The sequence below is a fragment of the Canis lupus genome, chromosome 1, assembly GCF_048164855.1.
Source record: "Canis lupus baileyi chromosome 1, mCanLup2.hap1, whole genome shotgun sequence".
Classification (NCBI taxonomy): domain Eukaryota; kingdom Metazoa; phylum Chordata; class Mammalia; order Carnivora; family Canidae; genus Canis; species Canis lupus.
Window position 1 is genome coordinate 119,327,887 of NC_132838.1, and position 14,180 is coordinate 119,342,066.

Below are 14,180 nucleotides of genomic sequence, written 5' to 3' on the forward strand. Positions count from 1 at the left end.
CTTGACCAATTCTAAAGAAGTCTATGGCCAGAAAAAAGAAAAAAGAAAAGAAAAAAAGAAAAGAAAAAAAAGAGCTAGGAATCCCTGATCTCATTGTAAAAGGGATTTTGATTTTTAGTCCTTATAATAAGGAATTTTCTAACACCCCACATTAGTCTAATTTTGTACCCTTACTGGGAAGACTAACCCTCAAATTTAAGTGGCTTTAATTGCTTGTTGTATTTAATCCTCACAACTCTCCTGCTGGGCACAGAAGGCTTCATTGTCCCATTGTAGAGATGGTAAAACTGAGCAAGAAAGGTTAGGCTGCTTGTCAAAGTCACTGTGCATGAGTGACATTTAAACCAGTCACTCATTCCACGTTGTCTTTCTTCATCTGGCTCTGAGACGTGGCTTGGAAAAAGACTAAGGTACCAGGACCAAGCCATGGTTGGAGAGAGAAGGTTGGAAAGCACCATCTGTGACTTTGATCTTGGCCCAGTTCTCATTAATCATTCAAGGCCGAGACTTTTCCCAGCTGGGCATAACCAACAGAATCCATGCTAACTCGCTAGAGAATGAAGTTAAAGAACAATTCAAGAAAATGTTAGGAAGTTGGCCACATCTCTAGGACCAGAGGATCCAGAATAGAGGCTGTGTGGCCAGCTTCAATGCCCATGGCCCCCCAGACACTCTTGGTCTCCCTCCCGGAGTGAAGTCCACCAGCACCTGTTCCTTTACATCTGTCAGTGGAGCCCATGGCTCACATCAGTGTGTACGTCGTCAGCTCTTCTTCAAGCACCTCATCCCAGCCATGAGAGGGCGGTTCTGGCTTCTGCGTGGGGAGGTGGGACATCCCCGGATGTTGGAAGGATGTTCAAGTGGTGCTGGGCAACCAAAGAATTCAATCAATGTGCACATTCCATGTCAGTGAGCCATTGGGCAGATCCCGTGTGACCTGCTTTTCTTATAATAATTTCTCCCAGTACGAGGCCAGAACAACCCCTTTTTCTGTGCTGCCTGACTTTGAGTTTCCCTCGTTTAGAGAAAAGCCAAACTCTGTAAGTAGACAGTTTTATAGGAGCATGACTCATGCTGGTTTTTGTTTAACTGTTATTGCACCTTGTCTATGATAAAATGACCGCATTTGGAATGTAAGCTGGATTTTTTCTAATCAATTATAAGAAAAATCAGATTCTAAAGATATAGTTGCTGAAACTTTCAATGTGTTCAGGGTCACCCCCAAATACTGACCAAGCAGACAAGGCTTTGTAATAGCATTTCCCCGGTTCCCAAGACTCTGCTCTGGGATCTGGACCGTGGGGGGTTATCTAGCCAAAAGGGAGTGTCTGGACAGCTTAGTGGGTTATGTGCTTTCCAAGTGACCTTTGGAATTTTGACTGAAAAATGGCAGAGACAGAACCAATTGGAGAGATGGGAAGGGATAACCCTACCCCGCCTGCAGTCCCTGAACTGCTTAAATCAATATGGACGGGAAGCTTGATTCCATATTCGGGGTAAATGAATTCATGTTGTATGAAAGAACCTTACTGTAACTGATTGTTTTATAGATTTTCTTGGGGGCAGCAATGAAAATAAAGGACTTTTTGAGCTTTTATGGTCATTTAGTTCTGTGCAATTATGTAAAAGCTAAATTGAACTCCTTTTCTTATTATCCCAAAAGTGTTTTCGGGGACTATTCAGCAATCGTGTTTGCAATTTTGGGAGTCATCCCAATTCCTTATTGTGTAATTATTATTTAACTATTTTATATATCTTAATGTATAATAAAAATCTCTCACCCACTTGCAAGTCCTTCTCTGGTTTCCCGGCTTACATGTCGTTCCTAAGATGTTCTAGGGCAAGATAAGCATATATGTAGACCCTCCCCCTTCTTTTCACATGCATGGGGATGTAGTATACACATTTTCCGCACTGTATATATAAATATATATATATATTCATATCCCTATATGTGCATTTGTATATTATATAGATGTATTGTGTATATGCATATATTATTATATGTATGTATACATGAATGTATCAGAGCTTTTCCTGTATATGTTCATATAGAGTTTTGTCTTTTTTAACAGAGACACAGAGGATAATTAACCAACTGTCTTGGTTACTTAACCAGTCTCCTATTATTTTTTTTAAGATGTATTTATTTATTTTAGAGACTGGAAGGGAGAGAGCACAAGCACAAGCAGGGGGAGGGGCAGAGGGAGAGAAATCCTCACGCAGACTCCCCACTGAGTGCAGGGCCTGTCCTGGGGCTCAATCCCAAGACCCTGAGGTCATAACCTGAGCTAAAATCAAGAGTCAGACGTTTAGCGGATTGAGCCACCCAAGCTCAATAACCAGGCCCCCAACCAGTCTCTTATTAATAGACATGCCTCTGTTTCCAGCTTTTGCAGTTATAAACCGTGTTTGGGTCAATATCTGTGTTTGCAGCATGTATGTACATATGAGAGTTTATGGGATTAAATTTCTTTAAGAGGAATTGTTAAGTGAAAGGAAATGACACTTTCAAGTTAGACAGGCATTTTTAAATTGTCTTCCAAAGAGGTTGGATCAATATATAATCCTACCTGTTTGCTCTATCCATTAGTCTGCACAGCACATTATCAAACGTTTTTCTCTTTACCCCCTTGACTCATGGAGCTTTACTTTGTTTATCTTTTATTCAGAGAATTAGTATTTCCAAACACACTTAAAATGCATTTGCATTTATTGTTTTTTATTAATAGACTCTCTTTATATACCCATTTCCTTTTGGATTGGGATTCTTTGTCACACGAATTTGTAGAAGTTCTTTATGTACAAATGGATGTGCTCTTCTCATTTAAAATAAGGCTGGCTTGTGAAACATAGAACTAAATGTGATTCGGTGTCTGTGACTAGGTATGGGTCTCCGTATGAGCAAATTCACAGATCACGCCACCGTTTATTCCTAGAGTACATCTCCTGATTTTTCATTTTCGAAAATAGGGCCATTAAATAGCATTTTGAAGTTATTTATAAAACTGTGCAATCCATTGTGGCATTATACATTTGCGGACTAAATTAAGGTGACTTTAAAGCATTTTATAGTTTATAAAACTATAAAAATTATAAAACTGTAAAATTAAGGAGACTTAAAATATTTTTATAGTTTATAAAACTATAAAAGTAATAAATACATACTCCTCTGTTTCAAAAGCCCCATATACACAAGGGTATAAACAAAAAAGAACAAGTCCTCTCCTGTCCCACAAAGGCAGCACCACTGTTAACAGCTCGGTGTGTATTTCTCCTAACTTCTGTCCTCTTTCTATACACTGACTATGTATATGCATATATATATGTTTAAATAATTTTTCCCCTGAGAAGTGGAAGCTACACACTGTTCTCCATCTTGCTTTTTTTTTTTTCCTTTTTTTTTTTTTTTTCCATCTTGCTGTTTTAGGTAAGGATTAACCCTGGGTGTCGAAAAAGGTAACTTTTGCAAAAAAAAATGTTTTTAACTCCAGTAGCTGACAGTACATTGCAGTAGACCAAGCAGGACCTGCTAATGGCTTCCTTGGGGAACAATCTATTGGGCGAGGGTGATGGGGCTTTTGGACACCTCGGGTAGGCAGCTCGCTTTTCCTGTTAATTCGGTGTCAGCTTTACACAGAGCACAGAGAGGCTTAGACTTGGGGGAAGCAGGGTCATAACCACAAGGAAAGAGGACTAGAGTTGAATCCTTCATGAGCCAGCACCTCAAAAGCTCTGGTTTTGATTTTCAAAAGATTTGGTTTCTCACCTCGTTTAAGTGTTGGCTTGTTTGTGTTTAAAGATGCGCCTCAAGGCATCAATCCTTGGAATGGGCCAGCAGAAGGAGTGGGGCCAAAGAAGGGGGTGTGCGGATGTGCACGGGAAGTGCACCCCATCTCTTGAGCGGTAGGGTTTGGCCAGGTCTCCCGCCTTCCATGTGAGGAAGGCAGCTGATCCCACGTTTCCCCAGGTGGATCTGATGTCCAGTCATGCCCGAGGACGGAGTCTTGCTCTCCTGGGGCACCCTCCCAGCGGTGCCCTACAGGCAGAGGGTGCTCTGGAGCCGAGGTGGAGGGGTGCTTCAGGGCTGTCTTGCAGGGCTGAGGGTCTGTGCTACACCAAAGAGCCCAATTCAGGAGGCCCCCACGCACCAAGCCTTGTGTCCTGGCTGGGCTGTATCTCTCCAGAGAAAGGGGCCCTTTTTCCTCCTGGCAAAGGTACTCTCTGCTCAGCCAAGCCCCTGGAGGCCACATCTTCCCCGAGGGGGCTTCTTTTGAGTTAGCCCAGAGGCACTGTGCAGACTCTCCAGGCCCTGGCAGTCTCACCTGGCACAGCTTCAGAAGGCTCTGGATGGTTCTACCCAGGGGGAGCCCTGACATAGGGGGTCGGGGCTTCCCAAGCATCTTTTGGGGCCACCCTTGAGCTGCCCTGCAAGGCTTGGGAATGAATTGAGCTCTGGGAGGGTGGCCGGGTAGCAGTTTTCTTGAATAGAATCCATTCTGTGTTCATTCGACAAATATTTGAGGCTCTCCCATATGCCAAGGCCTGTTCTAGCTCTGGAAATAGGCAGAACAGGACAGACAAGGTCCTGTCTTTGTGGAGCTGGCATTCTAGTGGGGGGAAGCCAGACAGGGAACAAGCAAAATAAGTAAACAAGACCGTTTTCCAGAGAGTGCTAGGAGGAAGCAAAAATGCACAGGGGCCTTAGGAGTGATGGGGGGTGGAGGGTTGGCTGGCGCTCCACTCGGACCTCATAGGAATCTCTTGGAGAAGGTGAGCCGCAGATGACGGGAAAGGAGTTGCTCTCTCATCGGGAAGAAGCTTCCAGGGAGCCAGCAGAGCAAAGTGCAATGCCTGCAGGCTGGGAGATGCTCGGCTGGGCCAACAGCGGAGCGGGGAGCCAGGAGTCGGAGGCATGAGGAGAGCGGAGAGCCAATTTCTGCAGGGCCTCGCCAGGTTGAGGCATTCATTGTGCCCTCTTCTCCCACATGCAATGGGCAGGCCCAGGGGTTGACCAAGGTGAGTGACGTGAATTGAGTGCCTGTCTCATGGGTAACTCGGGCTGCTTTGTGGGAAAGAGTTGAGGGTCAAGGAGGCAGGGAGAGCAGCAGGGAGACCAGTTGGAGGCTGCCGCGATGGAGGAGTATAGAGGCTGGAAACCAGGAGAATCCAAGGGAAGGTGGAGAGAAGGGGTGACCTGGGGCCACGGGTTTGGCACTATTGCCAACGGACGGGTCTTCCAGCAGAAGCAGGGCCAGGAGCCCCCAGACGAGGCCAGAAGCACTGGGGTCACTGCCTTCCTGCTCACGTGGAATGAGTGATGCCCCACCAACGTGCTGAGACCCTGCCCAGCAGACCCCCAGGAGAGAAGGCCCCACTCATGCCCTCCTCTTGCTGCTCCCTTCCCTCAGGGTGAGAAGCCTCCTAGGCCAAGAAATGGCCTGCCCACACAGCCGAGAGCCAGCTGCCCGGGCCCACTTGGGCATCCAAGGGGTGACCGGGGGCAGCAATCTTCAGGGGGGGTCCGGGCAGTGCTGGAACCCTGTGCTGGGAAACTACTCCCACCCAACTCAGGACCCTTCCAGGGGTCCCTCAAGGGGGCGGGGAACAGAAGGGGGTGGTTGGCTCTCCAGGCACCACCATGTTCCAGAGTCAGATGCTAAATTTAACTTGGCCTTCTAGGACATGACAAGGATATACTTGTCAAGGCAGAAAGGTAGAAGCATTTGATCTAACAGTTTGTTCATCTGGCCGGTAACTTTCAGTGTTTAAACAGATGGTATGTGGGCTACCATTCGTAGTCTTGTCCCGGATCCCACAAAAATGGGGTGGGGCTGCCCACATCATCCACTGCTTGCTTTCTGCAGTGTTCTCCAAATGCTGGGTGGGGAGTCCTGGGGTCCATCATCTACCAAGAGAGTTCTCTAACAGAACAGAATAGGAGGCTTTCTTTCCCCCCGATTTGCCAAACAAAATTGAGATAATGGATAGAATTCTCGGAATTTTAAATTTCAACTCAGTGTTCTTTTTCTAAAATTTTTTGGTGCCTGTTATTGCTTATCTGCCAGCAGTGGCAAGCAAATGAGATAAACCAACAAGCAGATGAAGAAAACCCATACACACATCGTGGTCGATGAAAATCAAGAGAAAACTTGAAACATGTTGACTCTCATGAACCTGACAGTGTGGCTCTTTCACGCATCTGAATCCTCGTGGTCGTGATTTCATGTGGTATATACATTTAACATAGCTGCATTTCCTAACAGTTTCAATCATTTCTAGCTCATGATGATGCACTTAATTATGCTTCGTGTGACTCCTGCGTACCTTCCCCTAGAACAAGTGAGAATGTGCTACGATGAATTATTGTCACCGGTTTCCAGGAAAGAAGACAGAGGCGCAGCATATTCAACTGGCCCAAGGTCACCCAGCTGGGAAAGGATGAAGGAGGCGTTTGAACAGGTCTGAAGGATCCCCCGTATCACCAGGCCTCCTGGGGGGACAGGATGTATGATCTAATGAGGTATAAAAATGGTTTCTCCAAATGCCCAGAGGCGGTTGGTAAGAAACTCTAGGGCTCTTGGTCGACTGTCCACTGAGTCCATACACTGAACCTCCCAATATTTAAAACATCAAACGAATGAGTATAAACCTCAGTAAGCACTGCATTTAGCATAAGGAGTGACTTGCGTTTTGTTTTGTGTGTCTATGTTCTGGGAAGCTCTCTGAGAGTATTTTCCTGAGTCACTGTTGTTAGATATATTCACGTCCCCTAGTCAGAGCACAAACTGTGCCTGGAAAGTGCAGTTCTTGTCTTGGGTGTTATCTTAGCCAGTCCTCATTTATTATCTTAATTAGTCCTGCTTTGGAGTGGCCAATCTTATATCCATTAAGCTTTCGATAAAAGTAGTCAGCGGGGTTGGTGCCAGTCTCACTCTTCAGAATCTGATTAAGTTTCAAACTTATACGTGAATTCTTTTGTGTGCGCTGCGTTAAGGAAGGTTGACTTCGAGTAAAAAACTTCCCAGGCTTCCGTTTGTCTTCTCAGAGTGGTTAGTGTTGTGAACGACCCTGGACTCAGGCTCCATCCGAGAGCACCCAAAACTCAGCACCCACAACGCATGCAGGGGAGGGCTCCCCTCTCCCCATCTGGCCCCTACCTCCCCCAGCTCAGAAGCAGCCTCCTCTTCCGAGCTGGCTGGAGCACAGTTGACACCTACGAAATGCATTTTCACCTCTGTTGCTCATTTTCTCTTTTGTAAAAAGTAGATCCAGAGCCAGAAATCAGGCCTGGTGAGCCTGCAGCCTGTCAGATTTGGGATGGGCCCCTGTCCCACAGCCCTGGCCTGCCAAAGCACCCTGGAGAGTTCTGTCCTCAGCAACTGCCAAGTGTCATCACCAAAAAAAAGGCAAAAAAGGATAGTAAAGGTGGTCAGGCGATATATTCGCCGCTCTTCGTACTGGCTCTGTCTCCATTCAGCAGAGCCACGCAGCCATCTCCCTCCCACGTGGTTCCAGCCAAACGCTGACTGCCTAGGAGTCCCGTCAGGACACAGGCCCCTGCCAGCCGTGGGCACCTCCCATGGAAAGTGGTGGAACCACCAACCCTGGGGTCTCACCGAGGACCCGCAGCCAATTCTTGCGTCAGGGCTTGGAGAGCTCCAAGACTCCTGCTCCAGATGCCTGGGTGCTCCTTCACCTCAAACCCACACACCCACCCACAGACCACTATTTGCCCTCAGATGGCTTCCTCCTATCCCCAGGTGTTCTCTTCGACCTCAAAGGGAAAAACTAGAATACGGCAGGTAGATCCTGGAGGCTGTTCCTGGGCAACTGTCCTCTCTCCAGAGCCACAAAACATGCAGGGGTCCTGCAGGTGGTGAGATCTTGTGACCCCGAGGGGCTTGGAGGGGACCCTCTATTTTACCTGCGTGACATATGTTGGAGGATGATACCCCCAGCCAGAAGGAATGCATTCAGCCCCCACCTAGACTCTAAGTCCTGACATTCAAATCCATCCCTGTCCCCTCCCATCACTGGGGGTCTCGGGGCTCCACTGTTTTTCGTGGTCCGCCCTCCCCTCTCTAGCCGCTACCACAGTGACCTTTCAGCGACCCGGACTGGATTACAGTGCCCACCTGCTAAGAGCTGGACAGCGGAAGCCTTTGGGATAGGCTCTCTCTTTACCAGGAGCGGCCTTGGCCGTGCACCCAGCCCAGTCTGTGGATCCAGCCTTATCTAGGCCCCTCCCCAGCAATCTGTGCGCTCCAGCCCGCCACTCATCTTGTCCTTTGTTACCAGAACATGCCATGCACTGGCAGGCTCTCCACCTTTGCACCTGCCGTTCCGTCTGCCCATCCTTCCAGCAAATTCCTGCTCATCTTTAAAGGTGCAGCTCAAAGGTCTACTCCTGCCTGAAGCCCTCTCTAACCACCTATCTTAGCTTGGGCTGCCATCACCAAATACCACAGGGAGGGCAGGGGGGGCTTACACAACACACACTAACTTTCTCACAGTTCTGGAGGCTGGAAGCCTGGGATCAGGGTGCCAGCACGGTCAGGTTCTGGTGAGAGCTCTCTTCCTGGCTTGCACGCTGCCTTCTCCCCGTGTCCTCACGTGGTAGAGGGAGGAAGGGAGGCAGAGAGGGACAGAAAGAGAGAGAGAGAAATATCTCCTTTCTTCTTCTTATAAGGCCACTACTCCTATCAGATTAGAACCCCGACCTTAGGACTTTGTTTAACCTTATGACCTTCTAAAAACCGCATCTCAGAATACAGTCATACTGGGGGTTAGGGCTTCAAACTATGAATTTGGCGGAGGTGGGGGTACAATTTACCCCAACGTACTTCCCCAGACAAAGGGGGTTGCTGCCTCCCTAGGAGCCCCATATTCACCAGGGGAGGGTGTCCCTTTCTTGGAGCACCACCATCCCTCATCCCCATTTGTGTTTCCTGGTTTAACGGACCAAGTGCTCCTGCCCAATCCCATCCCCTGCTCTTTTGGGGCCACCCCCTCTGTGGAAGGACACTGTCTCCCAGCAGACCTTGGGTGCTGACCTGTCTTCCCAACTGTGCCCAGGGCTCTGAGGCGGCAGGGGCCTGCCTCTCACTCATCTCTAGGCACCCAGCAGGCCTCATGAGGAGAATTCTGGTTCCACTGTGGTTCCACTGGTGCCATGCTGGGTGAGGTCCCCACTTGGTGTCTCTGTCACCCTGCCCCATCCTCTTATTCCTCCCCAGCCCGGGTGTCTTCCCATCCTGAGAGGAGAGGGTCCTGCTGCCTGTACTGGCAACAGCAACCCCGGGCAGCACACCTGGTGTGCATTCTCAGCGCAGGACGCCTTCAAGAGCCTGTGCTTTCTTACTACCCTGCGATTTTAGCAGGCTGTGATTTTTAGCACCGCAGAAAAAAACCCTGAAAATCCCACTGAGCGTTTTCGGGTTCCCGACCAGATGTCCACACGGGCAAGGTGCAGAAATGGGTGCTGCCTCTGGCCCAGAGAGTGGCTCCGGGCTCACAAAGGTTATTTATTTAATATATTTGCTTTTACGCTCAGGCCAAAAGCTTAAAATATCTCGTGTATGAGCTTTGGACCAAAAAAAAAAAAAAATTGAAGCAGTTGGGCCATTAATCATTGGGAATATGTTGAATAGGAACTTGATTAAAGCACAGTATGTGTTCCGCAGACGGAGCTGCTGCTTCACAGTGACCGCAGTGGAAGCTCGGCCTCCCCGGCCGGCTGTGCTTTTGCGGGGCGCCTCCTCCGGGGCTCCCGGGCGGGCTCTGGCGCCTTGCCAGGCTCTGGAAGGCCACCTTGGGGGGGGGGGGGTCCTGGCCTGCGCAGCCCGGCTCTCCCCAAACGGGCACACCTCCAACCGGCGCCCGGGCGGTGTCGGGCTTCGGCGCACTAAGTCTTAAGGGGCGCTGCGGGGGAGGTAGAGGCAGCGGCGACCTGCGGGCCCCGGGGTGCGCCCCCGCCCCCCCGCCGCCGCCCGCGGTCCCGGGATAGAGCCGCGAGGCGCCACGTGGCTGGGGAGACGCGCTGCCTTAACCCCCAGCTCCAGCAGCGAATGCGGAGGCGGCGGCCAAGGGGACCCGGCCTGGCCACCTCGTTCCCCAGGATCCCGGGACCCAGCGCCCTGCGAGCCGCGGGCAGGGCCCTCCCGAGGTCCCCGAGGTCCCCGAGGTCCCCGAGCCCCGGCTCCCGCCCCGGAGCCCACCGGAACTGGGGCGGAGGTGCGGGGCGCGGGGGCAGAGGCTCCCGAGCCCGGGGTCCCCGTCCCGGCTCAGCTCGGCGTCCTCCGTCTGCGCGCCCCGCCTGGCCGCGGAACCCCGGCCCTGGGCTCCAGCTCCAGGCACGGCGCCAGCCCCGCGCGCCCAGCCTCCCGCGCCTCGGGCCGGGGCAAGTCCTGGAAAAGAAAAAGTTGTCCTGCCCCGCGGACCCGCCGGCCGCGTCCTCCCGCTCCCCGCGGCCGCCGCCTGCCTCGCCTCCGCGCCCCGCGCGGTCCTAGCGCCCGGCGCCGCCAGCCCGGGGACCCCGCAGGACGCGGCGGGCGGGGACCGGCTCCTGCGCGGCCTCGGCGGGGCGGCCCGAGGTCAGGGAGGGGGACGCGGAGCCGCCGCGCGCCGGGCGCTCCCCTCGGCCTCCCGGCCGGCTCCGGCCCCCTCCCCGCGCCGCCGCCCAGCCGACACCGGGGCCCCGGCGGGGCCACTGGGAGCTCTGAGAGCGAGTCCCGCGGCGGTGGCTCAGGCCGCAAGCCCGGCCCCCGGCCCCCCCGCCCCCCCGCCCCCACCGCGCGCCGCGCCTGGGCGCTCCCGGACTCCCCGGCCGCCGGCTGGAAGTGGAGCCCCGGGGCAGCCCGAGGAGGGGGCCCGGTCCCCGGCCACGTGCGTGCGGGGGCGACGGCTCGGCCCAGGGCGGGGCGCGCGCGCGTCCGGGTCGGGCCGGCGGGGCCGGGGCAGGGGGCGCCGCGCCGGGGCCCCTCCCGCCCGCGCCGCGCTGCGGCCCCGCTCGCCTCCCCCGCCGGCGGCCCGGCGCTAGGACCCAGGAGGCGCCGCCGCTCCGTCGGGCTCCGCAGGGCGCCGCCCCCGGTATAAACGCGGGCCCCGCGCGGGCCTGGCCATTCGCGACCGGAGCTGCGCGGGCGCGAGGCGGCGGGGCCCGGGGCTCGGGGGCGGCGGCGGCGTTGGCGCCCCGCGCGGGCTGGAGGCCGCCGAGGCGCGCCATGCCGGGAGGGCTGTAGCTCCCCCATGGAGTCGGCCGACTTCTACGAGGCGGAGCCGCGGCCCCCGATGAGCAGCCACCTCCAGAGCCCCCCGCACGCGCCCAGCAGCGCCGCCTTCGGCTTCCCCCGGGGCGCGGGCTCCGCGCAGGCCCCCGCCCCACCTGCCGCCCCGGAGCCGCTGGGCGGCATCTGCGAACACGAGACGTCCATCGACATCAGCGCCTACATCGACCCGGCCGCCTTCAACGACGAGTTCCTGGCCGACCTGTTCCAGCACAGCCGGCAGCAGGAGAAGGCCAAGGCGGCCGCGGCCCCCGCGGGCGGCGGCGGCGGCGGCGGCGGCGGCGGCGGCGGCGACTTCGACTACGCGGGCGCCCCCGGGGGCCCCGGCGGCGCGGCGATGCCCGGCGGCGCGCACGGCCCGGCTCCCGGCTACGGCTGCGCGGCGGCCGGCTACCTGGACGGCAGGCTGGAGCCGCTGTACGAGCGCGTCGGGGCGCCGGCGCTGCGGCCGCTGGTGATCAAGCAGGAGCCGCGCGAGGACGACGAGGCGAAGCAGCTGGCGCTGGCCGGCCTCTTCCCCTACCAGCCGCCGCCGCCGCCGCCGCCGCACCCGCACCCGCACCCGCACCCGCACGCGCACGCGCCGCCCGCGCACCTGGCCGCCCCGCACCTGCAGTTCCAGATCGCGCACTGCGGCCAGACCACCATGCACCTGCAGCCCGGCCACCCCACGCCGCCGCCCACGCCCGTGCCCAGCCCTCACCCGGCGCCCGCCCTCGGCCCCGCGGGCTTGCCGGGCCCCGGCGGCGCGCTCAAGGCGCTGGCCGCCGCGCACCCCGACCTCCGCGCGGCGGGCGGCGGCGGAGGCGGAGGAGGCGGCGGAGGAGGCGGCGGAGGCGGAGGAGGCGGAGGCGGCGGCGCGGGCAAAGTCAAGAAGTCGGTGGACAAGAACAGCAACGAGTACCGGGTGCGGCGCGAGCGCAACAACATCGCCGTGCGCAAGAGCCGGGACAAGGCCAAGCAGCGCAACGTGGAGACGCAGCAGAAGGTGCTGGAGCTCACCAGTGACAATGACCGCCTGCGCAAGCGGGTGGAACAGCTGAGCCGCGAGCTGGACACGCTGCGGGGCATCTTCCGCCAGCTGCCCGAGAGCTCCCTGGTCAAGGCCATGGGCAACTGCCCGTGAGGCGCGGGGCGGCCGCCCGCTGGGACCCCGGGCGTGGATTCGTGGAGTCGGGCTCGGCTCGGGATCTCCAGGCTGCCCCCCGCGGCGCAGGCCCGGCCTGGGAGGCCCCGGCCCGCCGATTCGGTGCGCCCAGGACGGGGGTCAGGCCGGGCCTTCTCCCCGAAGGAGGGAAGCGCCGTGGGGCCGAGCCGAGCCCGAGCCCGAGCCCGAGCCTGGCAACTCTAGTATTAAGGATACCCTCGTGCCTTGGAAACGCAAACTCGCCGCTCCGATTCCTACCGAGTAGGGGGAGCCGATAGGTGCCTTGTCATTTTATTCGGAGGGTTCCTGCCGCACCCCGAGGTGCAGGCCCCCCACCCCCACCCCCACCCCCGGGGAGAGAGGGCAGCGTGCAGGCCCGCGGCTGCTCCAAGGGTCAGGATCTCTCGGCGCCCGTCCTCGGAAGGGAGGACATACAGGGACTTGGAAGGTCGTTACCCTAGTTCTACATGAAGGTGGCGGGTCCCTAGCTCCCTGCCCTCCAGTCTCCCAGCCTGTCACGGGCTGGGCTTCCCTGGGCAGAACTCACTGAGATGGGGGTCACCGGGTGACCGGCGGGAGCCCCTCCACCCCCACCCCCGGTCAGGCCAGGGCAGGCCAAAGCTATCTGGACACGTGTTCGTGGGAGTGGTAGCCTGGTGGCAGAGGGAAACCTAGAGATCTGGCCCCGGGGTGGGGGTGGGAGTGGGGCGGGGAGGTGGGGTGAAGGGACACTGGGACCATCAGCCTTGTACTGTATGTTGCCAGCATTGCCATACAAACATGAAGCACAATCTGTCCATCCCAGAGGGACCGAAGTTATGAGAAGCTTTCCAAATATTTTGCTTTATCAGCCGATATCAACACTTGTATCTGGCCTCTCTGTGTCCCAGCGGTGCCTTGTGCAATGTGAATGTGCACGTCTATGCTAAACCACCATTTTATTTGGTTTTTGTTTTGTTTTGGTTTTGCTCAGATACTTGCCAAAATGAGACTCTTTGTCAGCAGCTGCAGGGAGGGTCTGCGGCTCTCTTTCCTTTTGGTTTTGGGGGATCGCTTTTGCTCCCAGGGGAACCAAAGAGGTGAGGTGGGCTTCCTCTTTCCCTGGGGGGTTGGGGGGCCGTGGGCCTCGGTGCCCTCCGGCCTGGGCCGCCCACAGGCTTGTCCTGCCCGCCCCCCCAGAGGCCCTGGCTCCTGGTCTGGAAGGGAGGTGGCCTCCAGCCAGCAAGCGCAGATCGCTGGGGCTGGGAGCAGGGAAGGACAGCTTGGTTCTCTTCTTTGGGGAGAACGTAGAGTTTCATGCTAGATGTTTTATGTATTATATCTATAATATAAACATATCAAAGTAAATTTTGGTGTCTTTTTAAAACCAGAAAAGCTACTTCCAAAGTTTTCTGTGGGCCAGGTCACATTTGTAAATAATCACAGCGTATTTTCTGGCCGAGATCCTGACTTTCATTAGCTCTCCCATCCCAAGCCCCTCTTTACATGAAGGGGGCGACTTCTCCCAACCGAGGCAAACAAATGGCAGAAGGAAGGCATGCTCCAAGCTGAGAAAGCCCAAATCCTGAAGAGAGAGTCTCCTGGATGGGCGAGAGTTGGAGGGGAGGGAGGTCACAGGGCCTTGGTGTGGCCTCTCCGGAGCCCCTGGGAGGAGCAGAGGGGCTCAGAGAGAAGGATCCCTTGGCCTGAAGTTGTCACGGGCTGTCTGGGGCTTGAACAGGCCCGGCCCAGTGGCTCCAGGCTCC

The 14,180-nt window shown here is 55.7% G+C and overlaps 1 protein-coding gene and 1 long non-coding RNA gene across 3 annotated transcripts; both read left to right on the top strand.

Moving 5' to 3' along the window:
- Window positions 1–902: 902 nt before the first annotated feature.
- On the top strand, window positions 903–7,030 carry LOC140625519 (uncharacterized). Its single transcript, XR_012024879.1, has 2 exons — window positions 903–1,040; window positions 6,338–7,030. It is a non-coding gene; the product is annotated as an uncharacterized lncRNA (long non-coding RNA).
- Window positions 7,031–11,160: 4,130 nt separating this feature from the next.
- Window positions 11,161–13,782, top strand: CEBPA (CCAAT enhancer binding protein alpha). 2 transcript variants are annotated; one of them, XM_072782310.1, is made up of 2 exons: window positions 11,161–12,085; window positions 12,140–13,782. In XM_072782310.1, exons 1-2 carry the CDS (start codon window positions 11,251–11,253, stop codon window positions 12,412–12,414), a joined length of 1,110 nt encoding a protein of 369 aa, XP_072638411.1. In that variant the 5' UTR covers window positions 11,161–11,250; the 3' UTR covers window positions 12,415–13,782. The 2 variants fall into 2 exon arrangements, with proteins under 2 accessions (XP_072638411.1, XP_072638405.1); XM_072782304.1 differs by having other exon boundaries at window positions 11,162–12,073; window positions 12,113–13,782.
- The last annotated feature ends 398 nt before the right edge of the window (window positions 13,783–14,180 follow it).

Excerpts from the sequence above, each read along its gene's own strand:
- CEBPA (XM_072782304.1), top strand. The coding sequence starts at position 11,251 with ATGGAGTCGGCCGACTTCTACGAGGCGGAGCCGCGGCCCCCGATGAGC. Across the intron at positions 12,074-12,112 it reads CGCCGCGCACCCCGACCTCC|GAGGCGGCGGAGGCGGAGGA; the intron begins GCGCGGCGGGCG and ends GAGGCGGCGGAG.